This window comes from Rattus norvegicus, chromosome 2, assembly GCF_021556685.1.
Source record: "Rattus norvegicus strain SHRSP/BbbUtx chromosome 2, alternate assembly SHRSP_T2T, whole genome shotgun sequence".
In the NCBI taxonomy this organism is placed as follows: Eukaryota; Metazoa; Chordata; class Mammalia; order Rodentia; family Muridae; genus Rattus; species Rattus norvegicus.
In genome coordinates, this window is record NC_141535.1 from 220646470 (window position 1) to 220673720 (window position 27251).

A 27251-nucleotide genomic window follows, 5' to 3' on the forward strand; every position below is an offset into this window, starting at 1 on the left:
CTGTAAGTCACGACAGATGGCTCTGGGCAGAAGCAAGCGCATTCTGAGGAAAGGGCTGTGTTCCTGGCCTTGAATATGAATCACTGCATCCAACTCGAAGGTGAGAGGAAGGCAGCCACCCTAATAACATGTGCGTCTAGATTAGACAAGCACAAGAGTGAGCAAATTAGACTCCAGTAAAAATGCATGGGGACCCTTAATTGATGCTTTACAGAGGGGAATGAAACAGGCAAAACACACACACACACATGAAAGATCCCACGCAGAGAGACCCTTACTCAAGTCTTGGGAAATCGCGGACCCCAGACACAGAGAGACCATTTTGGATGTAATAAGCAAAGGCGAGGTTTATTACGGAGACCTATTACAGAGATCTCCGGGCCGACACATATCCCACGCAGGAGACAGAGGTGTCGACCCCGAAACTCAAAAGTCAGAGGGTTATATAGAGAAGGCTAGGGGGTTTTGGCGTGGTTACATACAATTGGCTCATTCAAACATAGCAGTGAGAACAAAGCAGAAAGAGTACGTGCTAGAAGTCAGGGGCTTATCAGGGGCCGGAGGATGGCCCTCAGTGAGCTGGGGGGAGATGTCTTCCTGCCAGACGTCCCATGAATCAGTCCCATTAACTCAGGCTGGTTCCTGCATTCCTTTTCTTTATGGCTTGTCAGTCCTGCCTGAACAGTGTTTCCTGTGCTCCTTTATCTTTATGGCCTGCTAGTCCTGGCTGCAGGGCTTAGCCCTGGGTCTGTGGCCTTTTGGGGTTTATTCTTTTAATTTTTATATTTATAAACCTAGAATTCGTATAATTTTCTTTTCATTCCCGTCTTCTCCTATTAAATAATTCTAATCTTAGAATTTTGATATCAAGTCTTATTTGGTCTCACCAGTTGTCCTAACTGACTGGTACTGTTGTCTCACAACCATCAACCGCACAGCACCCACTCAATTTTTAACAAAAGCAATTAACCTGTTTGTCACGCAGGAGCCAAAAACTAAAACCAAGAAAATTATTAATAATGGTCCAGCTGTAGCAGAGTGTAGGGTAGTCATCCAGGGAGATCTACTAAACTAGCTCTCGAACCATCTCTTGTGTGTTTTTCTGTCTGTCTTTGTCTAACCTTTTTTTAAGTTTATTTATGGAGTCTTTAATTACTCCTGAATGGTCTGTATAGAAGCAACATTTTTTTTAGTGTAGCACACAGGCTCCTTCTTTAAGGAATATCAGGTCTAATCTTTTTTTATTTTGAAGGACTACCTCTGAGAGGGAGGTTAGGTATTTTTGGAGGTCAGCTAAAAAGTCTTTAGCATCAGGATTCTAATCTGGACACTATCTGAACCTATACATCAAGGTCATGACTGTCTTTTAGAACTTCTAAACTTATATAGGTTGTGATCCCTGAGGCACAATCCCAAGAAGTGTTAGGAGTTTGTAATAGAAATCAAGCCTATCCCCACACCTATCTCGATGGAACCCAGGACAAACATGACTGAATTTCTCTCTAGGTCCCAGCTCTCAGCCCTAACAGCTAGTACACGGCTGGTGAGGGCTGAGAATTGACGGCTGTCAGGGTGGTCAGCAGCACCAGGTATGGTCCTTTCTAGCGAGGATCGAGTGTCTGGCTCAGTGTAGCTGCTTCCGACCTGGAACTGATGGGATGTCTCAGGGGTCTCCGGGGCATAGGCTGCTGTCAGCTGTGAGCAGATTTCTTTCTGTATCACCTGTAGGTCTTTTAGCCTGGCACACAAATCATTATTACTATGGCACTATGACAAGTTGGTTCAGTAACATCATCTAATACAGTCAGGGGAGCTGAGGCCCCATATAAGATCTCAAAGGGGGTAAGGCTGAATCTGGAAGGGGTATTTCTTGCTCTGAAGAGAGCAAGAGGGAAGGAGTGTCACCCAGTCTGTGCCAGTCTCCATGGTCAATTTGTTCAGGGTCTCTTTTAAATTTTTATTTATTTATTCTACCTGTCCTGAACTTTGAGGTCTGTAGATATAATGTAATTTTCAATCGACCTCTAAATACTTGGCCACACCCTGGCTTACCTTGGCAACGAAAGTAGGACCGTTGTCTGACCAGATTACCTTGGGCATTCCAGACCTGGGGAAGATTTCTTTCAGTATCTTCTTGATGATTGTAGAGGCCGTCTCTCGTTTGGTGAGGAAAGCTTCTATCTATTCCTGAAAAAGTATCTACAAGCACTAGGAGATATTTGTGATTATATTTTTCTGGTTTTATCTCAGTGAAGTTCACTTCGACTTTTCACTAAACTCTCTAGGTCTCTTTGCCCTGTTTGCTTGTTAAGCATTTACTTATTGACATATCTTATACTTTTTACTGTCTCTCTTGGCTAAAATCTTAAAGTCTATTATATATATTTTAACTATTTGGACAAACTTCTTATCTCTTAAATGAGTCCATTTCTTAATTTGGCAAAGTGAGTCTTTTGTTTGTTCTTTGGGGTGTATAGCTTTCTCCCCAAGTGTGTCATTGTCCTTTTATCTTTTAAACAACTTGGGCCTTTTTTTCTGTTGTACATTCTAAGTGAGGCCATCCCTTAGTCCAATCTCAGTTCCCAGTGGCTGTCTCTTGTAGGCCTGTAACCAGGATAGGCTCCTGTATAATCATTTCTCGAGCCACTTTATCTGTTTTGTTACTGTCCCATGTCACTGAATCTCTTTCCTCCTGATATCCTAAGCAATGAATAGTACTCACAGTTGTTGGCTTCATCAGGGCATCTAAGAGATGGCAAAGACATCTGTGGCGCTGATGTGCTGGGGGGGTTGGGGTTTAGCCATTCTAGATGACATTGTGTTGTCCACCATGGCAGCACCCACTTGTCTCTGACCTTCATTCATGAAGAGAACTGTTCCCGTCTGTGGACAAGGTCCTCGGCTTTCAGCAGGGGTCAATCAGCCAGTCGCAGAGGTCTTTCCTCCACCCATGTGTTTCTGTCAGTGTTTGACACTCGTGCTGTGGTGGCTCCAGGTCCGGATTGGGCAGCAAGGTGACCAGATTGTCCCCAACCGGTGGAGAATTTAGTCCATGGCAGCTGACCAGTGGTCCCATCTTTGGACACTCTATCAGCCACTCTATCACAGTTTAAGTCCTGGATTGGGTGATAATTGTTAGTGCCCGGCTGGCAGGAACGGTGTGTTTCAGGCAGAAAAGCACTAAGCCATTTAACTCCCAGCATCAGTTACTGGTGTACTGAGACAGGTCTTAAGCTCCACATACACAGTCTATAGATATGTATACACATGGCCTCATCCAGCCATTTCAGCCCACGCAAGCCAATTTGGAGAGCAATTTTCTCATGAGCAAGGGATAGGGGCAGTCAGGGATGACCATGAATTAGTGGGTGGGTTACCCGGCCCACGCCAAGGTCCACTGTTCTTCGGGCAGTCCATAAGTATTGTTCGTTGCCAGTAGCTCCTTGCACTCAAGGTCTTTGGATATTGGCCCACTGGGGGGCATAGGAGCACAGAGCATTGGGTCCCTGTCCAGCACTCTAGGACCAAGAAGCTCTCCAGTGGCCCCTCTTGTTCTTTCTTGGGCAGTCCCTGACCCAGTGTCCTTTTTCTTTGTATTAGGCACACTGATCTTTAGCCAGGAATTCTCTTCTGTTGTCAGGTACTATCTTCCTAGGTTCCCTAACTACTGTGGCCAGTATATGTTCCTCTCTTGTCTTTTATCTCTCTTTAGCTCTCTAACTTCTTTTTTTTGTCTCTTTTCTTCCCTAGCTTTCTGTTCTTTTTACCTCTTTCTTTTTTAACCTTACTTTCTCTGTAACTTACACTAACTCTCAGCAACTTAACTTAACCCTTCAAATTTTTGTAACTTTTTCTTCATATCCTTTCTTTATCTTAGCCAGATTGGTGGGGCATTTTTTAGCCCCTCAGAGACCCACCCTTGGAGCCTGGCGGCAGACCTGGCACTCCCTACCTTTAGGCGTCTGAAAAGAGCAGGCAGAAGTGAGGGCCTTCCATCCATCTCTGGAACACTTTTTCTGGCCTCTAGTAGGATTTTGTCTTTCCTCGGTGGTAAAGAAGACCTGTAACAGTTACTAACAAGCATCTCAAATGGGATGGTGAGAAAACAAGGGAATCTTGAGAATAGAGGTCCACTGAAGAGGGCAAATAGCATTTAGTCACACAGCTAAGCCAGGAGGCTTTCTTGGGACAAAAAGACCTTGTGTCTGTGAAACAGAAAAGTGAGCAGAGGGGCAGTCTATCTGTTACCGGTTGTCTCTCTGGACTTAGATTTTCCCTTAAGGAGTACCTTCCTTTAGTGCCAGCTCAGTGGCTTTATCACTCAAGAGACCCATCCTCTAAATGGCACTAGGCTTTCAGTAACAACTAATAATAAAAGGATGGAGAGACGATAGAACCTGAGTGTTAGATACTAAGCAGCTGACAAAAGAATTGTAACCAGTTCACCTGGGGCTTCTTGTCTCTTATATCTAATAAAGAGATTGTTAATACTATAGTACCAACCTTTAATAAAAAAACTATAGCTCTCTCCATGTCTCTGAATATCAGGACTGTAGTAGTAGTCCTTTATCAAACTGTCTCAGTGGGCTAAGGGCCCATGGAAACGAAAACATTAATCCTGACCTCGGCCACAGCCAAAGCCTGAATTCTAAATTCAAACTGGCAAAACAAAACAAAGTTCTTTACAGTTTGTTGTAGATTCTTTGAAACTATTTTAGGGGCTTCTCTGCCCTCCAACCTGGGACATTTCTACCACAGGGGCAGGAACTGGCTGCTGTGGGGATAGGATCAAAGGCATTCTCCATGCTAATGATGACCAGTGAGAAAAGTAATTTAATGTTGGAGACTGGCTCCTCTCTTGGAATAGGGCCAGCAGATAAGGCAGGCTCCTTAAAGAACTTCTCTTAATGAGCACCCTCTTTCTGTGAGCAAGAGTTGAAGGTCTGGTCACTAAAAGCAGAAATTCCTTTCTTGTTCTTGTTTTTCTTAGAGTCCTCTCCCACCTCACTCTCAGCCTTTTTAGATTATTCTTTATGTAGCATTTTTAACACAGCCTGTCCCTTTTTTATAGCCTGTTGACAGCATTTCTGATCTTTTAGGCAGCTATGCACTAAGTGTCATACCGGCTGAAACTCCACCTTTAAGATTCTTTGTTTCTAAGCAAAATTTAAATCCTTTTCCAGCTTATCTCAGCTGTCCACCATGAGATTCCCAGAGATCGCAAACCAAGGTGTAGTAATTCACTAAGAAATCTTTTTATAGTGTTTCTTTTTACCTTAAGCCTTTTTCTTTTAAACAGCTCCTGAAGAGCCAGAAAAATTGGGAGAGACTTGAGAAGTCCCCATGCTCGCTGCAGCAGCTCCGCAGCTAATTTCGCTCCCCCCTACTGTGTGTTTCAAGCACAAGCACAGATAAAACACTATGTTTTAAAAACTTAACGTTGGCTATCAACCAACACACCGCCACTAGAGCGGGGTCCATAAAATTAAGTTTTCTACTCACTATATTTGTTCTATAGCAGGCAGCCTAATCTGGGGAACTTTTTTTATTTATAAGCGGTTTCTTCCTCAAGGTTTTTGTTAATGTCTGTTTACACAACTGTTAACAGCAGCTAGGCTGATCAAGGGGAGTAAAGGGAGGGGCATCTCTCTTTGGGGAGGAGGCTCAAGAGAGAAAGACAAAACTCCCTGGCAGAAAACAATTTTTCTCAAGCAAATTATTTTTAACTCTTAACTTAAGCACCAAGAGGACCAAGTAAAACTCTATGACGAACAAAGCAAACAGTTTCATGATTTCAAACACAGTCATCAGTCCAAGATTTTAAACACAGTCGTCAGTCCAAATTCAAACACAGTCGTCAGTCCAAAATTCAAAAACGAAACAAAAGCCAAAAAGACACTCGACAATACCACAGAAAACAAGCCAGACAAACAATATCAAGACAAAGCATCTTATAACCAACTTTCACAGATGCCTGGTACCTTCAGTACGTGGCCCAAACTGCAGCTTAACCTTAGCTGCTTTTGGGATGAGATGGACCATCTGATTCCACCTCCCAACAGGATTCCAGAGTGTCCTCTTGTCCTAACGACTAAGCACACTTGTCCGTGCCTATATTTAAATAGGCAGCCGAACTCGACCTCTGACGGAGTGGGATTCCTCGTCCACTCCCGCCTAGGTAAAAGGAGCATTCCATCTCCTTTGTTCCAGAAAACCAGAGTCAGGTCCTCCTGACTGTCCATAGCCGGGCTCTCCCGACTGTTCTCCGCCCGTGGAACGTCTTCCAGGGGCTGTAGCCTTGCGGGCCCGGGGCGTCCCCCCTTCCGCAGCCAGGGGGTCCTCACGGACCACAAAGGCAGCTGCACTGAGTGGGGATACACATCCACTCTCCTACAGGGCAGGAATACACATCCACCCTCTTACCACAGGGCAGGAATACCCATCTGCCCTCTTACCACAGGGCAGGAATACCCATCTGCCCTCTTAACACTGACCAGTACTAAGACACACATATATACACACACGGCGGAACCAAAACAGAGACAGACACAGACTGACAATTGCGGCGCCGCTCACACAGAAACACTCAGACAAACATCCAACTCACCTCCAAGGGGTCTTCGGAGTCTGGGGTAGTCGCGCAGATCCCGGACGAGCCCCCATAAATATGAAAGATCCCACGCAGAGAGACCCTTACTCAAGTCTTGGGAAATCGCGGACCCCAGACACAGAGAGACCATTTTGGATGTAATAAGCAAAGGCGAGGTTTATTACGGAGACCTATTACAGAGATCTCCGGGCCGACACATATCCCACGCAGGAGACAGAGGTGTCGACCCCGAAACTCAAAAGTCAGAGGGTTATATAGAGAAGGCTAGGGGGTTTTGGCGTGGTTACATACAATTGGCTCATTCAAACATAGCAGTGAGAACAAAGCAGAAAGAGTACGTGCTAGAAGTCAGGGGCTTATCAGGGGCCGGAGGATGGCCCTCAGTGAGCTGGGGGGAGATGTCTTCCTGCCAGACGTCCCATGAATCAGTCCCATTAACTCAGGCTGGTTCCTGCATTCCTTTTCTTTATGGCTTGTCAGTCCTGCCTGAACAGTGTTTCCTGTGCTCCTTTATCTTTATGGCCTGCTAGTCCTGGCTGCAGGGCTTAGCCCTGGGTCTGTGGCCTTTTGGGGTTTATTCTTTTAATTTTTATATTTATAAACCTAGAATTCGTATAATTTTCTTTTCACACACACACACACACACACACAACACCTTTCTACACATACTGCATTACATTGTTCAAAAGTTACATACATAACATACATACATAACATACATACACACACACAGACACACAGACACACAGACACACACACATATATATATATATATATATATATATATATATATATATATATATATATATATATATATAGGCTCAGCAATTAGGAGCACTCACTAATCTTGCAGTGTCGATGCCAGCACCAACTTGGCACCGAGAATTGGGCGAAAGCCTGTGGGATTAAAGAAACACACACACACACACACACACACACACATACACACACACACACACACACACACACACACACACACACACACACGGTTATTCGTGTTAAGCAAGAAAAGGAAGGGGCTCCTGTAGCTTTATTCACACTTATAGATCCCAAGTTGACCGGGAGAAAAGGTCTGGGAAGCACAGTGGGAAACCCTGGCTCGAGACTTCCACAACAAAAGACCAACTACGTGACCTGAATTAACTAGGGAGAAATCCTGGAAGACCAGCCTAAATCTCAAAGACAAAAGACTGGGAAGACCAGAGACTGGAAGAATCGACCACGCCCAGGTGGTACGGGGCCAGACTGCTCCTCTGTTAGGAACAAAAGGCTCCACGTACATCCGCAGGGCTCTGCAGGTGTCAAACCCTGCAGGGGACCCAGGAGGCTCAGACCGCAGAGACCCCGGGTTGTTGCCAGCACCGCACGCATCTATAAACTCCAGTCCAGGGGACAGCCCTCTGACTCTGTAAGCACTAGGCAATGCAAGTACAGACTCTGCTGCACATAGAGTAAATCTGATCATTTGTTTATAATAAAAATTGGGAAGTAATAGATCCAGTAAACCTCTATCAGTGACTGAAAAGAACAAAAAGGAGGGACAGGACGGTGCCAAGGTGTGGGGAGGAGGAGGGTTATTGTAGATATCTGTGGTACAGTCCAGAGTAAACCTAACTCCCAGTCAGGCCAAGCGAGAAGCAGGTAGGGGACACCCAGGAGAGTCGAGGGTAGGTGAAAGGCCAGGTAGCCCAACTGGCTGGATTATATAGGGAAGCGCAGTCCAGCCCCTGGGCTAGAGAAGTTTAGGCTAGGGTTTGGGGTAGGCCAGCCATTCTCTGTAACAGGTAGGGACTAGAGGATGATGGGAGAACCCGGTGGCCAGGTGTGCTTTGGCATGTTACATAGGTACCTCAGGCATTTGTGCCGAGTGTGAGATGTAAAAGTCAGCCTCACTTTCATGTGCTAGCTACAGTGATGCTGTTCTTAGTGATTTTCGATTACTTTTTTCTTTTCTTTTTAAAAATTCTTTCATTCATTCATTCATTCATTCATTCATTCATTCATTCATTCATGTGAGTGTATGGGTGTTTGGTCTCCATGGCTGTCCACGCCATGTGTGTGCCCGGAGTCTGCAGAGGACAGAAGAGGACAGCAGAGTCCCTGGAACCGAGCTAGAGCTGATGGTGAGTGGTAATACGGGTGTTAGGAATTGAACCTGGGATCTTCTAGATTATCCAGTGCTCTTTTTTTTTTTTTTCCTTTTTTTCGGAGCTGAGGACCGAACCCAGGGTCTTGCACTTGCTAGGCAAGCGCTCTACCACTGAGCTAAATCCCCAACCCCATATCCAGTGCTCTTAACCACTGAGCCATCTCTCCAGCCTCTAGATTGGTTTATTTCATATCTGCAGCGTCTTTCAAAACCTTGTTGACAACTTTACTTCATTGCCTCTCAGGTTTCCCTCCCTGTGACAGAGTTCTGAGAACAAAGGAGGAAGGGATTTTTATCCCTGCTCACCGCCCACTGGGACTGGCCCTGATGAGAAGAAGGTAGAGCGAGGGCTCAGGGGAGAGACAGGGAGGGGCGGAGGACAAGACACGCCCTTGGGGGCGGGCACCACCTTCGACAGCTGTCCATCAAATCCCAGTAGTTTATTCAGCTGTGAACTGACCACCGTTTTGATGCCATTGGCACCCTCGAGATCCACTGACACCCCTTAACAGTACCAGCAGGTGGGGGACAGGCTGGATCCAACTGTCCCAGATGAGTCAGAGTCCTAGAAATTTCACGTTTATGTGATTTCTATAAGGAAAACAAATTAAAGGGTTGGCAGAGTTAACACTGAAAATTGACCAAAGTATGATTTTCAAATTATTTAGAATATATCCCCTGTGTTTCATTCCTAGCATAGGTGACAAGCTAAGCCTTTGAGATAGTAAATTCCATAAAAGAGACCAGTAGTCAGATATGAGGCCATCCATGCTGTCAGCCAACTTTTGGTCTCTGTTATATCTGGTGTGGCTTACTGGTTTTGCTTTTTTTTTTTTTTTTTGTCTTCTTCCTTCCAATCACAGGGGAGGGAGCTTGCTAGGGTTCCAACTAGTGACTGTCTGGCAGGAGTGTGCATCAGATTCGAGGAGGTGGACCTCAGCTGCTTACTGTTGATAGTGCTTGCTTTCAAAGTCTAAAATGCTGCATCTGTCTTTCGTAAATACGTTGCCGCAGCTTGGATGGATAACACAGACTACTCTTTGAGCTCTTGGTCAGCAGCTGGTGGTGCTGTTGGTGGTTGCGGAATCTTTAGGGGGTGGGGCTAGAACTGGGGGAAGTGAGTCACTCTGAAGCCTTTAGCACTATACCCCAGGCTTGCTTCTGCTTTGGATCTGTCCCCAAAGGTACTGAGGGCTTTGGCCCCCAATCCAGGCCATTATCAAAGACCATGGACTTGAAGAGGACACTAGGGCTACTCTCCCACCCTGTCTGCCTTTTGCTTGCTATGAGGTGAGCAGTCTCCTCTGTTACATGCTCATGCCGGCCGGGCTGTTTCGCCTCAGTCCCCAGAGCAATGGGCTGCCCAATTGACTTATTGCTTCGAAGAGACACCGTGACCACAGCAACTCTTTTCTTGTTTGTATGTTTTTCAAAACAGGGTTTCTCTGGGTTTCTCCAGCTATCCTGGGCTTGCTTTGTAAACCAGGCTGGCCTTGAACTCACAAAGATCTGCCTGCCTCTGCTGGGATTAAAGACGTGGGCTACCACACCCAGCTATCACAGCAACTGTTATAAAGAATGCATTTAGTTGGGGCTGCCTTACAGTCGTCAAAGGTTTAGTCCATTATTGTCTAGGCAGGAAGCTTGGCAGCCTGCAGGCAGATGTGGTGCTGGAAGAGGGAGGAGACTTCTGTATCTTGATCTGCAGGAAGCAAAGGAGGCTTTGTGTCACACTGGTTGTACTGGTTGTAACTTGAGCACCTGAGACCTCTAAGCTCCCAGGGTAACAACTCTTCTTCCGACAAAGCCACACCTACTTCCACAAGGCCACACCTCCCAGTGGAGCTGCTCCCTGTGGGCTAAGCATTCAAATAGGGGTAGGGGTGCGGGTGGGGGCGTGCCTCTTCAAACCACCAGAGAGACTGACACCTCTAAAGCTGAGCTTTCTTTTGTAAACGTTTTTTTTCTCTTTGAGGTTGATTTATCTAAGGCATTTGTTATAGGAATGGGCTGCGACCCCTACAAAATGTATTGAATGTTAAGTTAGATGAAATGCCACCTCAGAATCCGGAATTACAGTTAGATATGCACTCTATACCTCCTGCACTCTGGAGGCTGAGGCAGGATAATGGATTGGAGGCCAGACAGGGCTACAAAGGAAGACCCTACCTCAAAATAAATAATTAAAATTAAACATCACAAAATAATGAAATCCCTTTAACTATATAGACTGTAAAAGCAATGGAGTCTGGAGAGATAGCTCAGACGTTAAAGAGCCTGCTGCTCTTTCAGAGGGTTTGGTGAGGCAGTTCACAGCCACCTCTAACTCCTGCTCAGGATCCTGCTCTCCAGGGTTCTATGAACACGGGTAAACGTGTGCACAAATACACGTACAGAGGTATATGGCGTGTGTTTGTATGCATGTGTGTGTGGTGGATGGTGTGTGTGGGTGTATATGCATGTGTGTTTATGTGTGGTGTGTGGTGTGTGTAGGTGTATGTGTGTGTGTGTGTGGTGTGGTTTATGGGTTTTTATATGTGTGTAGTGTGTGTATGTGTGTGCATGGATTCTATGGACACATGTAAACATGTGTGCAAATACATTCACAGGTGTGTGTTTGTGTATGTGTGTGGTATGTGTAGGTGTATGTGTGTGTATATATGTATGCATGTGTGTGTGGTGTATGGTGTGTGTGGGTGTATATCTGTGTGATATGTGTGTGTGTGTGTTTAAGTAAAACAATAGTATGGGCAGGTGTGATTGTGCCTATCTTTAGTCCTAGTACTTGGAAGCTGAGGCAGGACAATCACAAGTTCAAGGCCAGTGTGAGTTATATAGGAAGATCACCTATCAAAGGGGGGAAAGGTAATGCAATGTCTTGAGATGCGAAGGTATGTAGCGAGAAACAACCCTTTCATCTGCTCCTTTCAAATAAGTGGAGGGCCGGCCAGCCGGGGTCCTGCTCCATAGAGTGAATAGGACTCAGATGAATGATGACAGTCATATCCAAAGCCAAGGCGGTCTCGAGAGTCACACGAGCCATTCAGACCACGAGGGGTTGAGATGACTGACACTATCACTCTGCTAGGTGCAAGCAGCTGGGCTGGGAATGATGAGACATAAATAAACGATAAATAAATAAAAATCGGCCACACCTGCTTTCACCGAACAAGGGAGTACAACTCACCTATTTTTCCCGAGCTTCCCCCTGAAAAGCACGGTTCTGAGTCGGTCTGAGTGAGGGTTAGTTAACTCTTGTCAACACCACCACTGAAGGAAGAGCTTGATATGCCATGTTGTAATGACAGAAAATTATTATTAAGACAACTGAGTATTACCAAGCCCAACCCTCTTTACTTGCCATGAAAAGGGGCCCAATGAATTTCAGACAGGTTTTCAGGGCAAGGAAAAAGGTTTATTCGGTAAACTAGCAAGACGCAGTAGACTGTCATCCGAAAGACTTTTCACTATTTTGCTTTAATGGAAATGGTGACTTTGAGACTAGAGAAGGACAGGAGGCTCCGAAAAGATATCTGTAGATGCCCAAAGGCTGCCGTCAGCAGCCATGAGACTATACATGTGTGAGCCTGCCCTGTCCTGTTAAAGAACTCTCCCTTATATTCACACATGCACACACACACACTTCCTACACATACACACATGATTAAATATTATAATAAAAGAAACTTCAGCTAACTGGTAAAACCTTAACATGTTTTCTATCATCTGTAGTTGCTTAATTTTTAAATGACAAGGTGGCACACAGTAGACACAATATGACACAGGGAAAGCCATGGTCACCGTCACCTACAGATCATCACCTACAGGTCATCATTGTTCTTGGAATTTCTGTATGTACTGCCAAGTTACCTCTACTTTTGTAAGTCAGACCTAAACATCCAGGAATTGGTAGAGCACTTGGCTGGTGTGCAAGAGTCCTGGGTATGGTAGCACAAGACAGTTATCACAGCACTGAGTGTGGAGGCAGGAGGATCAAGGTCATGACCTACAGGAGACTCAGGAAAGGAAGGAGAGAGGAGGTTGTGGGGGAAAAACATGAGAAATAAACCCGCTAAAGTAACGGACTGTAGCGTAAGCTCTCTACACTAAACTGAGCACTAGATGAAGTGGCTCAGAGCGAATGTCTTTCAGGGACAGCGATACTTGAGTGCTCCCCTCCTCAGTGCTCACACATACACACAGCCTGTGCTGCTGAGCTTGAGGAAGCCACAGTGGCGTCCTGGCGTTGCCTGGGTGACAAAGGGCCCTGCTGCCCGGGGAGGCAGAGGCGGATCCTGGGGCGGGTCAGGAGGCGGGGTGGGGCTGGCAGGAAACGGGACCTGGAGAGCGGAGGCCTCAGGACGAGCGCGGACACCCGGAGCTCGTGGGCAGGTAAGTGCGGGGCACAGGTGCGACCCTGGGGCGCGGGACGGAGCAGGGTGGGCAGCCTCCTGGGACTGCCAGGACTGCTGGGACTGGCAGAAGTTGTGGGCTTACGGTGCTGAGGACGTAGCCGTGGTATTTGCCCAAGCTAACCCCACCGAGCGCTTTTGTCCTCCGCATCCGGGCTGTTTAAACTTTAAAGGGCGGTGCTTGCGCTGAGTGGTAGAGAACTTGGCTCTGCAAGTTGAATCCTGTTTTTGTTGCTCGCGTCAGCCTGAAAAGTGGGGAGAAGTGGCAGACCAGAGCTCGGGGCACAGGCCTGCAGGAGCCCAGCTCAAGACCCCTAACCAAGGCCAGACCAAGGCCAGACCTGGGCAGGCACCTCCATCACAGCGCCTTCTGCAGTCAGAACTTGTTGCTGTCCACAGGTTAGTCCCAAATAACTTTTCTCTATACAGTGATAAACTGTTAGTTCTTGCTTCAGAACAGGCTTTCTGTTGCCTAGCAAAATCGGCCCTGGTTAGGTTAGAAACTTCAAGCCTGAATAGTCTTTAAGGTCAGAGACTGCCTTCATTTCAGAGCTTCTGTCCTAATTCCGGAGGAAAACTGTGAAAGTCCCCATGGTCCTGCAGGGAGTGACCCTTGTTGGACACACAGGGTCTAGTGGCCATCTCCAGTTTAGGGATGAATGGTGAGGTGTGGGAAGCCAAGTGGGGGGGCGGGGAGGACCGGCCCCCTCTCCTTTTTGTCTTTTCCTTTTCTCCCCTGTCCCCTTCTACACCATGCTCTTTCCAGTGTATGTTCTAGGGAGGTGAGTTATTTCTTACAGGTTATTAAATAGATGGTTGACAGGGAATGTGGGTAGATTCTCGTGAGAGCTAGTTTGGAAAGCTCCGGTGGAAGGCCTGGTGACGGGTAGTACAGACGCTCTGATCCACCAGCGCCAGGCTTTCAGTTCCAACTTCTCAGGGCTGACCTTAGGCAGGCCTGGCCCATGTTCTGCATTCTTGAGCTTTGGAAGTAGTAAGATAGAGTATCTACAGTGCCACCCAATCAGTACCGTGGCTGATACCTTTATCTGGAAATTACCATAAAGAGAAAAAGAAGTGAGTGCTGTTATACAAATTAAACCTTAAACCAAGGAACTAGGAGGCAGTGTTTACTCTAGGGTGTGACAGAAAAGGAGAAGTGAGACATGGCCGGCACTGTATACATTTTTAATAACTAAATCTCATATAGGGTGTCTGTCTTAGGGTTTTACTGCTGTGAACAGACACCATGACCAAGGTGACTCTTATAAAGGACAACATTCAGTTGGAGCTGCCTTCCAGGTTCAGAGGTTCAGTCCATTATCACCGAGGTGGGAGCAGGGCAGCATCCAGGCAGGCATGGTGCAGGCAGAGCTGAGAGTTCTACATCTTCATCTGAAGACTGCTAGGAGAAGACTGACTTCCAGGCAGCTAGGATGAGGGTCTTATACCCCACACCCACAGTGACACACCTACTCCAACTGGGCCACACCTTCTAATAGTGCCACTCCCTGGGCCAATCATATACAAACCATCACTGTATCTTAATCCCAGCTGCAAAAGAGGCTAAGGTCGGGAAATCTCCGGTTCAAGGTCGACCTCGGGTTCCAAGGTAGATAACATAGAACGAGTCTTGGGGAAATGCTTTGCCGTGTGCTTTGCTATAACCCAGTCTCTGAAGGCTGAAGCAAGAGGATTATAAATTTGAAGCCAGCCTGGGGCACAGTGCTCTAAACCCCTGCCAAGGGGAGACTCTCTGGAGAAGCCTGCCCCCTTGTGCTGGGTAGTTTTATGTCAACTTGACACAAACTAAAGTCATCTGGGCAGAAGGAACCTCAATTAGGGAACTGTCTCTGTCACATCAGGCTGTGGACAAGCCTATAGAGCACTTTCTTAATTAGTGATCAGTGTGCGAGGGCCCGGCCCATGGTGGTGGGTGCCATCACTGGGCTCCTGAGGTCCGGGGTTCTTTAAGAAAGCAGGCTGAGCAAGCCAATAAACAGTATCCCCCATGGCCTCCGCAGCAGCTCCGGCCTCCAGGTTTCTGCTCTGTTCTTGTCTTAACTTTCTTTGATGCTGAAATATATAATCCAAATTCAAAGTATAATCCAAATCAATCCTTTCCTCCCCAGCTCCCTTTTGGTAATGGTGTTTCATTACATCAGTAAAAGCCCCAACCAAGACAGGTATCTTGGGTATCTGTTGTAATTTTCCTAAGCATGCCTCCTCCCTCTCCTAACGCCTGTACTTAAGTGTATATTACAACTGTTCGCTGCTGGCAAGATGGGTTAGCAGGTAAAGGCGCTTGCCACTAAGCCTGAAGACCTGCGACCATGTTATGGAAGGAGGAAACCGCCCCTGCAGGTTGTCACCTGACTTCTGCAGAGCTGTGGCATGTGCCTGCCAGCTCGCACCCCCTCGCCCACACACACACAAATGTATGTTAAAACTTTATTAACAGATCCCAACTTTACACTAAGCAAACCCTTACAGAGGGTGTGGATTCGACAGCCTTGAAACTGGATGCTATTTTTAATGGGTCTTCGTGAGCAGCAACCCTGGGCTAAGTCTGTAGGCCCTGACTGACTGCGATGAGGGAGGTGCAGGAGACAACCCACACCGAAGCTTCTCATTGGATGGGAAGAGCAGAGTTGGTTTTCAAGGCTTTCAAGGGACGTGGCGAGTTGCGGTTGGCATTTTTGCCCCAGCAGCTCTCTGGTGCCTCGGTACAAAGGCAGATTGGCTGTCCCTTCCTGGATTCTGGCTCTGTAAGGTCTCAGTTGCCACCAAGACCCAGCAGTCGGCCTCCTAACAGTCACCGGGAGCGCTGAGGCAGATGGAGGAAATCTAATGAGCACCTACTGGACAGGGAAATGCCCTACTGGACTCTGTGTTGAGAAATGGTGCTGCCTGGGTAAACTCATAGGACCGAGCCCTCTCCCCGCTCACCCTCACCAGGGTGGTCATGGTTTTGTTTTATTGACATGAGGTTGGGACATTCAGATGCCAGGGGAGACTGTCTGAGGACAGAGGGAAAAACAACCAATTCTGCCTCAAAGACCCCCACAAAAGTTGTATCCTGTTAACTTTCCTTTTCTGTTTGTAACTCTGGCCTCCCTTGAATCTGCTAACCAACCAAAGGAAAGCAGATTATTGAGCCAATTACGGATGCCATTGGCTGGGTGAGCCTCTTTACACTCAATGCCATTGGAAGCTGGGCCTGAGCTACTCTGGGTGCAGAGCCAGGATGAGCAATGCATTGATCCCATGACTGGGCTGCCTCCCTGAACAACACAGTGAGGTGATGGCGTGAGCTTCTCCGTTGTGCTTGCCGCCTCTCTGGTGCTCGGCAGCCGCGGGTGGCCAGTGACCAACACACTGCATTGTGAGCAATTGGATCAGCATAGAGAGGTCCGTCACATAGCGCTCTCCAGAGCAGGGAAGGACACGAGGAAGGCTTCCTCAGAGGGTTGTGAGGTGTCATCAGTAGTGAGTACAGAGACTTAACACTGGAGATAGGTGATGAGAAAACCAAGATCTAGGCCTTTGCAATGAAGGCCTCCTCTCTTCCAGTTAAGTTTATTCCGTGGAAACAGTGTAAACCACAGAGTGGACTCGGTTCCCCTGTGTGACTCAGCTCCGCTCTACACACCAAAGCATTTCCTTCAGACTCTAACCACACACTTGTTTAAATAAGGTTTTCTCCTTTTCTACTTATCGTTATTTTGAAGGCCAGAGGAGCAGTGTATTACTGTAGCTGATTTACTCACTGGATAGCATCCCTTTGTCCCTTCATACCTTTGTCCCTTCCTCTCTTCATCTGCAAGAGTCTTAAGGACTGTGGGGGGCAGGGTCCCTGAGGGGCGGAGCACCTATGCTGCTCTTCTGTTGAAAGTAAAACGAATGAGGAAGGTGTGGGGGCACACACCTATAATCTCAGCCCTCAGGAGACCCAAGCAGGCCATTTCTGTGAGTTAGAGGCCATCCAGGCTTACACAATAAAATCTTGTAAAATGAAAGAAAATGAAACTAACAGACAACAACTTTGTTTTCCTGATAGGGGAAAGTAAAACATGACGGAGACAGATGGCTTCTACAGAAGGTAAAGCTACTCTTGGCTTTTTAAAAGCCTTTCCTCTTTCTTGGTCACAACCGTCTTACGGGAATAAATGCAGGGATGCAGTTGTTAGGTTCCGTGATGTTTAGCATTCAGGGAGCCGAGATATAGTGTGGTTAGAGTAATAGTTCTCACCCTGTGGGTCATGACCCCTGTGGGGTCAAGCGACTTTCACAGGGCTCACCTAAGGCCTTTGGGAACCACAGATATTTGCATTACAGTTCATAACAGTAGCAAAATTAGTTACAGATTAGCAACAGATATTCTTTCATGGGTGGGTAGGGGTCCCCACAATACCAGGAACTTCATTAAGCCAGTGGAGAATGTCAGGGTCAAAGGGCCCGGTGTGACTGTTTGTTTACTGTTCATTAATTAGTAGGGAAGTGTTGGATCCAGCCGAGCAGTACAAGATGGACCACAAGAGGAGAGGAACTGCCCTAATCTTCAATCACGAGAGGTTCTTCTGGCACCTAGCACTCCCAGAGAGGCGGGGCACCAACGCAGACAGGGACAACCTGACTCGAAGGTAGTTTCCCCTATTTCTCCACTTAATTGAGAGCTAATCGTCATTGAGACCTGATGACAGATCTGGAGCCTCTTGGGGACCCGGCATGTGCTTAGCATGCATGAGGCCCCACAAACGAGCCACCAGGCTTTCCCTGTTGCTAACATCGGTGCAGTAGGTGGTAGTAATCGTCAGTGCATTGGCTCTTGTCACCGCTAAGCGCTTTCATGGGGCAGGCGATCGAGGGAATTGCCCTGGTTGTTTTCCCTGGTTGTAAAAATTAGGCATGGAAGTGAGTACTCAAGGAAGTAAGGGACTTGGATGGCCTGGAATTACTCACAAGCTAATTCCGAGTTCATGTGTCACCAGGTTCTCAGAGCTAGGATTTGAAGTGAAATGCTTTAACGACCTCCGGGCAGAAGAACTACTGCTCAAGATTCACGAGGGTAGGTGGCCGTGCTCGCTGAGGTGGGATCGGGTACTCGATGCTATCACTAGGTCTGATTACCTGTGCCTGTAACTGCTGCATTACTGTGCAGAAGGTATTCTAAGGACGGTGCAGCTCAGAGTCAGTCCTCACGCGTGCCTCGAGCCTTCAAATCTTTTGCCAACCGGTTGTGACTACAGCTATTGGCATGGTGCTTTCTCCAGCGCCTTCCTTTAGTTAGATTGAAAATAGTTCCAGTTGGAACTGGCTGCTTCCTAGGCTTTCTGCTTTGCTCCTAAGCTTTGAAGGACATGGGGTCTCAACTCTCCCGGAAGCTCTGAGAGTTAGGTAGGACACAGGGAGCAGCCACAGAGGCAGCTGCTGAGTGGTTGCTTCTAGGTTTCAGTCTGTTGTAGAGAAGTCTGCTCATTCAAAGAAACTTTTATTGTGTGACCAAAGCCACGTGGGGTTGAACAATTTTGAAATCGCCAAATAGTCACCATATAAAACAGGTTTCACAGTGGCATTCATGTTCCAAGCACATTGTGCATTTCTGTCCGTATTGACCTTATATCCCTCACCTCCATTCTGACTGGTACCCCTCCTCTTCCCTGATAGTCCATCTATGTTCACGGCCCATGAGTATGACGGGTGAGAGAACCATGTGAAGCCAAAGGTTGGACTTTCAAGGAGAGAATGTGAATCTTCTCTTTCTGACTCCTCCCTGTTGTTTTGCTTAGGGGGATGGGTCTCTGGTTCTAAGCATTTTTTGATGTATTTTGTTCTTTATGGCTGAGTAAAACTCCACTGTGTGGCTGTACCACGTTTCTTTACTTGCTGTGAGTTGAAGGACAACTGATTCTGTGGTTTGCCTGTTGTGAGTGGTGCTGCACTAAACATGGAGGAGCAGACTTCTCCGTGAGCGGACCTGAACCCCTTGGGTGCGTTCCCAGGAGTGGTACAGCTGGGAAATGTGCTTTGTTTTCTGAGGAAGCTCTGGGTTGATTTCCACGGGCCTGTGGCTGCTCACACTCTATCCAGCACCACACGAGGACTTCTTCCTTCCCAGCCCACTTCCCCTCCACCCCAGCCCACAGCCCACATCAGCTGCTCACTTCCCGCCCTTTCCAGCCCAATTCCCACTTCAGCTGCCCACTGTCCCCGCCCTCACCAGCACTGGTTTTTTGCTGCTATCACGTTTTTTGTTGTTTTAGCGAGAGCCATTCTGACTGAGAGGAAGACATCTCAAGGTGTTTCTGACTTGTGTTTCTCTGATGGCTGAAACTGATGAACATTCTGTCGCCTCGCTACAGACGTTTGGTATTTCACAGTTTGAGTTTTTCTTTCTCTTCAAGACAGGGTTTGCTGTCCTGGAACTCTTTGTGTAGACCAGGCTGGCCTTGAGCTCTCAGAGCTCTCTGAAGTGCTAGGATTAAAGTACCATCTGGCTTGGCACTTCATATTTGGAGAACCACCCCTGTGTCTCATTTATTGATTTCTGATTGGATTATTCGGCTTTCTAGTAGGTTTCCCCCTCCCCCATCATTCTTCATCTAGTGTGGATACCGACCTAATTTCTTCAGATGTATGGTGGAAAAAAGATTCCTTTCCACCCTGTAGGCTATCTCCTCACTCCAGAAATGGTTTCTTTCACTGTGAAGTTCATTTAGTTTTTCATGGGATCCCATCTGGTAGTCCTTGGAAGTATTTCCTGAGCGATTGGAGTCCTTTTCAGAAAGGCTTTGCCTACCTCTTTCCTTTTTCTTACTCATGTAGTATTTTGTGTCTGTGGGGTTGTGAGCCTGTACGTATACCACAGTACCCATATGGATGTCAGGGGCCAGCCTTGGGAGGGAGTCTTTTTCCACCGTGTGGATTCTGCGATTCTGTTGGCCGATGTGTGTGCTGGCTCCACCTTGGCTTTGTTACTCCCTCCTGCACCGTAACGTGAAATCAGTGTGGCGATGATGCCGGCTTCGTTCTGTTTGCTAAGGATTGCCTTGGCTATTAGGGGTCCCTCCTGCCTCAGCCTCCACCTCAGGGTGTTTTCTAATTCTGTGAAGAATTGTCATGAGAGCCCAGAGATAGCTTTTGCACGGTAGCCATTTTCTCCATATTGTCAACCCATGAGCTGGAGGCCTTTCACCGCCTTAGTTTATTCCCGTTTGTTTCTTTTTCTAATGCTATTGCAAATAGGATTCTGTCCCTGCTTTCTTTCTCAGTGGATAGCATATAAGAAAGATACTGGGGGGCTGGACAGATGGCACAGTGGTTAAGAGCACTGGTTGCTCTTCCAGAGGTCCTGAGTTCAATTCCCAGCAACCACATGGTGGCTCACAACCATCTGTAATGGGATCTGATGGCCTCTTCTGGTGTGTCTGAAGACAACTACAGTGTACTCAAGAAAGAAAGAAAGAAAGAAAGAAAGAAAGAAAGAAAGAAAGAAAGAAAGAAAGAAAGAAAGAAAGAAAGGAAGAAAGAAAGAAAGGAGGAAAGAAAGACAGACTAAAAGAAAGAAAGATTTTGATTTTTTGTATCCGCTGTTTGGCTGAAAATGTTAATCAGATCTGAATTTTTTTGTTGGAATATTTAGTATTTAGCTTCTTATTTTTATTTTTTAACTGCTTTGTGTCTGAGTGCTTTGTCTGCATGTATGCAAGCTGCCTGGTGCCTTCAAGAGGGCAAACGAGCATCAAAGCCTGAAGCCACAGGTGGTTGCAAGCTGCCACGTGGGTACTGGGAACTGAACCGAAGGCGACCTGCACTCTGAGCGCTGAGCTGTCTCTCCAGCTGTTAGTGTCTTTAAGTATAGGGTCGTGCCATCAACAAACAGGGATAATTTACTTCTGCCTTTCCCATTTGTATCCTTTATTTCTTCCTCTTGCCACACTGCGCTAGCTAACGGTTAAAGCAGCACATTGAGTAAAAATGGAGGGGCCTCTGTCTTTGGAGGAACTGTTTTGCTTCTCCTGTTCGTGTAGAGTTGCTGTAGGTCAGTGCTGTACAGCCTGTGTGTGTGGTGTTGAACTGTGCTCCTTCTGGTCCTGGTTCCTTCAGGAGAGGCTGAACTTTGTCAGCGTCTTTTTGATGTTAATGTACTTCCGAGTTCGAGTCTGTTTATATCCTGTATTATAGTCACTGATTTGCATATGATGGGTCACATTATAATCCTGCAGTTAAGCTAGCTTGGCCATGGTGCATGGCTTTTTAATGTATTGTTGAGTTCTGTTTGCAAGCATTTTACTGAGAATTTCTGTATCCATAGTCTTGGGGATGTTATGTTGGTCTATGATGTTTTTGTTCTTATATCTTTAAGTAACTTGGATCTTAAAGGAGCTTCCCCGTTTTTCTCTCCATTTTTCTGTACTTGAGAAAAGCTAATATTTTTAATGAAATTGCTTTAAACTTTAATGATTATTTTTAAGTCAGCCATGGGTAGGACACACCAAGTCAGCCTTCTTCATGGGCAACCGTGTCAGCCCCTGTCTCAAACAACCAACATTAGAAAGAGTTTAGGGCAAAGAAATACTTTAGGACCAGCCTGACAACAGAACGAGACCCAATATTAAAGAGGAAGAAAAGACACAGGTGTGTGTTATTACAGGAAGTTTGTGCTTTTTGAAGCAGGCCCCTCTCCTGCCACTCTGTAAGTGTATTTTTGTCCTAGTACCTCTAACTTCAAGGTATCCACATGTGGATAACAAACTCTTCTTTTTCACTCTGTGTGCATTTTGGGATATCCATAGTGTCGACTTCCAGCCACGTAGATGCCGATTGCTTCCTGTGTGTCTTCCTGAGCCACGGGGAAGGCAACCACATTTACGCATACGATGCCAAAATTGAAATTCAGACCTTGACTGGCTTGTTCAAAGGAGACAAGTGTCAGAGCCTGGTTGGAAAACCCAAGATATTCATCATCCAGGTAAGACCGATCTCGCCACCTCAGCTATAAAACTCAGCATTGATTAAAAAGGTTAAAAAGTTAATTTCTAAGATAGGTTTCTCCAATAATTAGAAAGGCCCTTTTGGGATCCTGGTCAAATAGAGTTGTACTTTGAGTTGTTTGAGTTTCCTTATCATAAGAGTGTTTTGAGCTGGGCAGGGCATGGAGCATATAATCCCCACACTTGGGAGTTCGAGGCCAGCGAGCCTGGTCCACAGACTCTAGGCCAGCCAGTGCCACCTTGTCGTGAAAAACAAAAAAACAAAAAAAAAATGTTTTGATTAATATTTGGTCTGTCAGATAGGCACTGCCGTGCTGCTGTGTGGCTGGGCGGAGTTTGGAGGAGGGGCCACAGGAAGGGAAGCCGTTGATTGCTCAGGACCCTGGAAGGCCCGCCTGGCTACGCTGGGCTTCTGTCTGTGGGAGCATGCAAGCCCTGGAGATGCTGTCGGGGGAAGCAGGCTCATCTTCACCTGCCTCACCCTTTATACGTCTCCAAGCTTCCAGATAGTTTCAGAAAGAAGAAAACAAGTGTTTGGAGCAGAAGCAGTCTGCTAGTAGAGAGGCTTCACCATGTAAATTTGAGGCGGGAGCACGGTTTAGCCTGTAACACTGAGGAGCAGAACGTAGCTCAGTGGCAGGGCACTGGATGAGCAAACAAAAACCTGTGATGCCAGCTTCTGAATAGAAAGGAATAGATAGAAATTTAGAACTCACTTTGAAGTGGGAACAGAGACTAAGAGAGAAGGGGAGAGGGAGAGGGGTCAAGAGGAAGGGGGAGCGCTCAGGGCTGGAGGAGTGGCTCAGTGAAGAAAGGAGTTCCAGTCCCTTCTCCAAGGACCCAGCCCCCTCTTCTGAACCCTGGGGCACCGGCACTCACATGTGCAGAGACACATGTGCAGAGACACAGCCACAGATACACAGGTAGATACATACTTTTTAAATATGATTTTAAAAACACAGTGAAAACAGAAGGCAAAAGCACATGGAGAGATGACCTCTTAAGTCAGTGCTGTTTCAGCTATTGGCAAATTGTGACCTCAACTGGACGGTCCAGATGTCATTTGGAAGTAATTACCTGACTGAACAAAAGCATTCTGGCAAGGAAGATAGTTTATACCATTCAGCATATTGTGGTTTTTATTTGTGGGGTGGGTTGGGACCACATTGTCTAAAAGGAAAGATTATCGGGAAATAGCTTGGTCAGCTTACGTCACTCAGAGCCTGATTGCGTCATTTTCAAACTGCCTGTGTGGGTTACTAATGGGAGGTGTGCTGAGTTATATATTCCCGCTGCGTTTAAGCATTGGGAACAAGATGGCAGGCAGAGAACGCGTCCTTTCCTCTCTCTTTTGTAGGCCTGTCGGGGCAGCCAGCATGACGTGCCCGTGGTTCCTCTGGACGTGGTGGATCATCAGACAGACAAGCTGGACGACAACGTGACCCAGGTGGATGCTGCCTCGGTGTACACTCTGCCTGCGGGGGCGGACTTCCTCATGTGTTACTCTGTTGCAGAAGGTGAGCCAGCAGATGCTGCTGACTGAAGCCTTGAAGCTGGTGACCTGTACTTAAGCCTGTGTCACCTTTGAATTGGAGTGGTCTTTCACAATCAAATCACTGTGTTCTGTTAAAAAGCCACAGACCTAATCACGGTGAAGAAATCCTTTCTGATCGATAAGTGAAATGGGAGATACCTTACAGACTAACAGCTGTAGAGTTGTCGTGGGTGTTAGCAGCTTGATGGCGTTTGGTCACTCGGCAACACCACTCTGATATATCTGTGGAAATCCTTGCTGAAAGACAAAAAAGTTCTGCTAAATTCTCTGCTTTTTGTTTAATCTCTGACCTCAAATTCGTTGGGTATTATTTTGTTCTAGTTTGCTTTTTCGGAGAGCAGAGAAAATTTCTGTCAAAAGCCTTCTTTGGCTTCTCAGGGTAAACTGAGGCAGCAAAAAGGGGTATGGCGTTGGCGATTGGGGTCATGCTGCTAGCAACGCACTGGGGTGGGTGTTGAACCAAATCAGGAATGCTATAAAGTCATTAATTCATCTCAACAGCATTAATTCATGGAAGTTCATCTTCACGTTGATGTGCAGGAAAATTGCCCAATAGGGTGGGCCGATGCCCGGGAGTCATTAGGCTATGTGATAGTGGCAGGAGAGGCATGTCGGCCGGGAGAAGCATCCTGGGATGAAGTCTCTGGGCTGTGCCTCTCCAGAGTGCACCCGCTGTAGCCATGGAAACAGTGGGCTGTCTCCAGTGAGCTCACTCGCTTGCCACAGCCTTTCCTCGATGGCTTCTGTCAAAGTTCAGTAATCCTTTGTGTGTAAGACCATAGGATTACTATGTTTTCCGACATTAGATTAAGCAGTGGGGAGAAATCATGGCCACACGACGAGCAGTGTGTCTTATTCTCTCCAAGGGCTTTCGGGAGCTTTCATTTCTGTAACTGGCTTTATCGTAAGTGTCTTTCCGTGACCTCCCCGCTCTTGTTTTAGGGTATTACTCTCACCGAGAGACTGTGAACGGCTCCTGGTACATTCAGGATTTGTGCGAGATGCTGGCCAGGCACGGCAGTTCCCTGGAGTTCACCGAGCTGCTCACGCTGGTGAACAGGAAGGTCTCTCAGCGCCGTGTGGATTTCTGCAAAGACCCAGGTGCAATTGGCAAGAAGCAGGTTCCCTGCTTTGCCTCAATGCTGACCAAAAAGCTGCATTTCTGTCCCAAACCTAGTAAGTAGGGCCGTCCGACTTGCTACAAATGTTTCACACACATTTCCCTTCTACACAGAGGCCAGCTGGCCAAAGACTCTGCCCACCAACGGACACTGTTTGAATTTTTAAGGTGCTACAGAAAAGTAATGTTTTGCCTTTGTTATTATTTTCCAATCATGTTGGGGATGGGGAAAGGGCTAAAGAAATCCTCAGGAAATTACTGTGCGCAAATGCCCAATACATTTATAATGTTTCTGGTAAATGGCAAGATTACTAAGAATACCAACTACTTTGCCTTACCTTTTGTGACACTATTTATATAGGCTCATTGTATAATGTTTTTAAAGATCTTTGAAACTCAAGAATGAGATCGTTTTCACCTAATAAAAATGTCTAAAACTCACTAACATTTTCTAATTCATATGCTTACATAATGTACAGTGGGCCTGTTTTAGTCGGTCATGCTTTCATTTATTATTTTGTTTACCTGTAATGGGGCATTTTATGTGTGGCTTTAATTCCCATTTTGGAAACAATAAACCTTTCAGAACTATTTCATGGCACTCTGGGGAGTATGTAGTGACATGTCACCATGTATAGACACATGTATAGTAATACTTAGTCGCTCTGGGTACGTACAGCCCCTATAGGCGCGGATGCAGTGATCCCTACCTGATAAAGACACACAGGAAGTGACACCTCGCCACTGTAATCCAGCATGCAGCAAATGCTGACCACCATAGGCAAAGCATCTCCCTAAATGGGACTTAAAGCTGAAGAGCTTGACGCTTTTAGCAGACTATTGAATTAACAGTGTAATCAGTTCTCCTTTAAGGTTCTTCTTGTTAACCTGCCCATTTTTGTATCAGAATATTTTGTTAACAACCTACTGGTTGAGGGTTATATTGGGGCTTTGAGAACAGAAACACATAAGTTGCTGGTATAAAAGCAGTGCCTTGGAGGCCTTGCTTCAACCACAGTTGAGGTACCAGTATGGCAGCTGGGCCTTTGTACCTTTGATACAGTGTTACGGCCATACAACTATTGCACAGTAAAAGGCAAAAAGAAACTGGGTGTAATGGGAAACTGGGGCAGGAGGATTGCTTGGAGTACAAGCTTGAGCCACAGTGTGAGACTGTCTCAAGAAATAAAGTTCACGGTAACAACAAGGTGAGACCAAATGAACCTAAGAACCAGAGTGGATGAATGCCAAACGCTGACCACTGAAGGCTGATCAGTTTACCCCCATGTGGAGCCCGCTTGGGAGGAGCTTGGGTAGCGGCACCCAGGCCACAAGCACCAGTACGCTCAGATCTCCAAACCCCCTGGAGTGGGATTGTCAGGGAATACTTCTGTTTCACACAAATTTATTAACCAAACTGTATCTGAAAACGTCAAGAGAAATGAACACGACCTTAGAAACATCCACTTGGTAAGCTATAAAACCAGCACATAGCCTGTTGATGACTAAAAGTGTGAGGCTAGTTCTTCTTGCTGACTTCCTGTCCTTGAAGTCGCAAGCAGAGGGAGTGGCGCACGTTCTCCAGGGATTCTGTAGCCTGTCGTGAGGGGAAAAAAAAAGCTTGAGGTCAGAGAAAATAAGTAATATTAACACTGAGGTTTGAAGGGAATCGTACAAACTCAACACCTTGGGACAAGAAAACATTGAAATTAATGAGGTAGATGCCTTGTGGGAATCTTCCTGATGTTTTTGTTCAGTTGTTTGTTTCTTTTGAGACAGGTTTCAGCGTATACCTCTGGCTGTCCTGAAACTCAATCAGTAGACCGGTTGGCCTTGAACTCACAAAGATCTCCCTGCCTCCCTGGTGCCAGGATGTTATCAAGAGTATAAGCCACAATGCCCAGCTTTATGAATCCTTTTTTTAAGAGACGAGTTTATGGTTTCATAAAGTACCAAGTAATCCCTTTCATCATCTCCCCCCCATTCATATTCTTAAAAAAAAAAAAAAATCCATCCCAAAGTTTTGCTAAACCATACATGAAAAATCTCAGCTTTGCGTGCATTTCCCTGTCTCCCGGACAAAGTCAGCTCAGCTGTGCTCGCAGTAAAATACCTCAGCCAGGTCCTCCTTTAGCTTGTTGTATCGTTCCACATCAAAGCACTGCCGACGTGACTTCCTGTGGAAGAACTGGAGAAACTGCCTGCTCCGAAGGGATTCGTAAGTGTAGTTCTGAAGGAGAGGGGAGACAGCAGAGCATCCTTTACATGGAAATGCTAACCCAGCCAAGTCAGCACAGGGAGAGAAGGGACCTACGTGTCCATCTACAGTGGCCGTCAGAGCAGACAGCCCACAGAAGCAGGGCGTGCGTGGGAGTCGGGAGCACCTCTTACAGGCCGGCTGACTGGGACGAG

The 27251-nt window shown here is 46.6% G+C and overlaps 2 protein-coding genes and 1 long non-coding RNA gene across 8 annotated transcripts in view; 1 reads left to right on the forward strand and 2 right to left on the reverse strand.

Annotated features, from left to right (window-relative positions):
* Positions 1 to 320: 320 nt before the first annotated feature.
* Positions 321 to 7041, reverse strand: LOC134485965 (uncharacterized). Its single transcript, XR_015676920.1, has 2 exons — positions 6608 to 7041; positions 321 to 1738 (listed from the first exon to the last, which is right to left on the reverse strand). It is a non-coding gene; the product is annotated as an uncharacterized LOC134485965 (long non-coding RNA).
* A 6048-nt stretch (positions 7042 to 13089) lies between these two features.
* On the forward strand, positions 13090 to 25430 carry Casp6 (caspase 6). 4 transcript variants are annotated; one of them, XM_087635414.1, is made up of 8 exons: positions 13090 to 13151; positions 13416 to 13570; positions 17232 to 17273; positions 17668 to 17814; positions 18163 to 18239; positions 21967 to 22142; positions 23522 to 23681; positions 24662 to 25430. In XM_087635414.1, exons 3-8 carry the CDS (start codon positions 17245 to 17247, stop codon positions 24901 to 24903), a joined length of 831 nt encoding a protein of 276 aa, XP_087491540.1. In that variant the 5' UTR covers positions 13090 to 13151; positions 13416 to 13570; positions 17232 to 17244; the 3' UTR covers positions 24904 to 25430.
* Positions 25431 to 26227: 797 nt separating this feature from the next.
* Mcub (mitochondrial calcium uniporter dominant negative subunit beta) overlaps positions 26228 to 27251 on the reverse strand; it is a 70795-nt gene continuing 69771 nt past the window's right edge. For all 3 annotated transcript variants that reach the window (NM_001398673.1, XM_087620749.1, XM_087620740.1), the window contains 2 exon segments: positions 26228 to 26436; positions 26953 to 27069. In NM_001398673.1, the coding sequence (NP_001385602.1) occupies positions 26359 to 26436; positions 26953 to 27069 (195 nt within the window). In that variant the 3' untranslated portion in view covers positions 26228 to 26358.

Bases quoted from the DNA above. Each gene is read 5' to 3' on its own strand.
- Casp6 (XM_087635414.1), top strand. From the start codon at position 17,245: ATGACGGAGACAGATGGCTTCTACAGAAG. The intron at 18,240-21,966 runs GTAGGTGGCCGT...GGATATCCATAG, and splicing joins ACTGCTCAAGATTCACGAGG to TGTCGACTTCCAGCCACGTA. The intron at 22,143-23,521 runs GTAAGACCGATC...TCTCTTTTGTAG, and splicing joins CCAAGATATTCATCATCCAG to GCCTGTCGGGGCAGCCAGCA.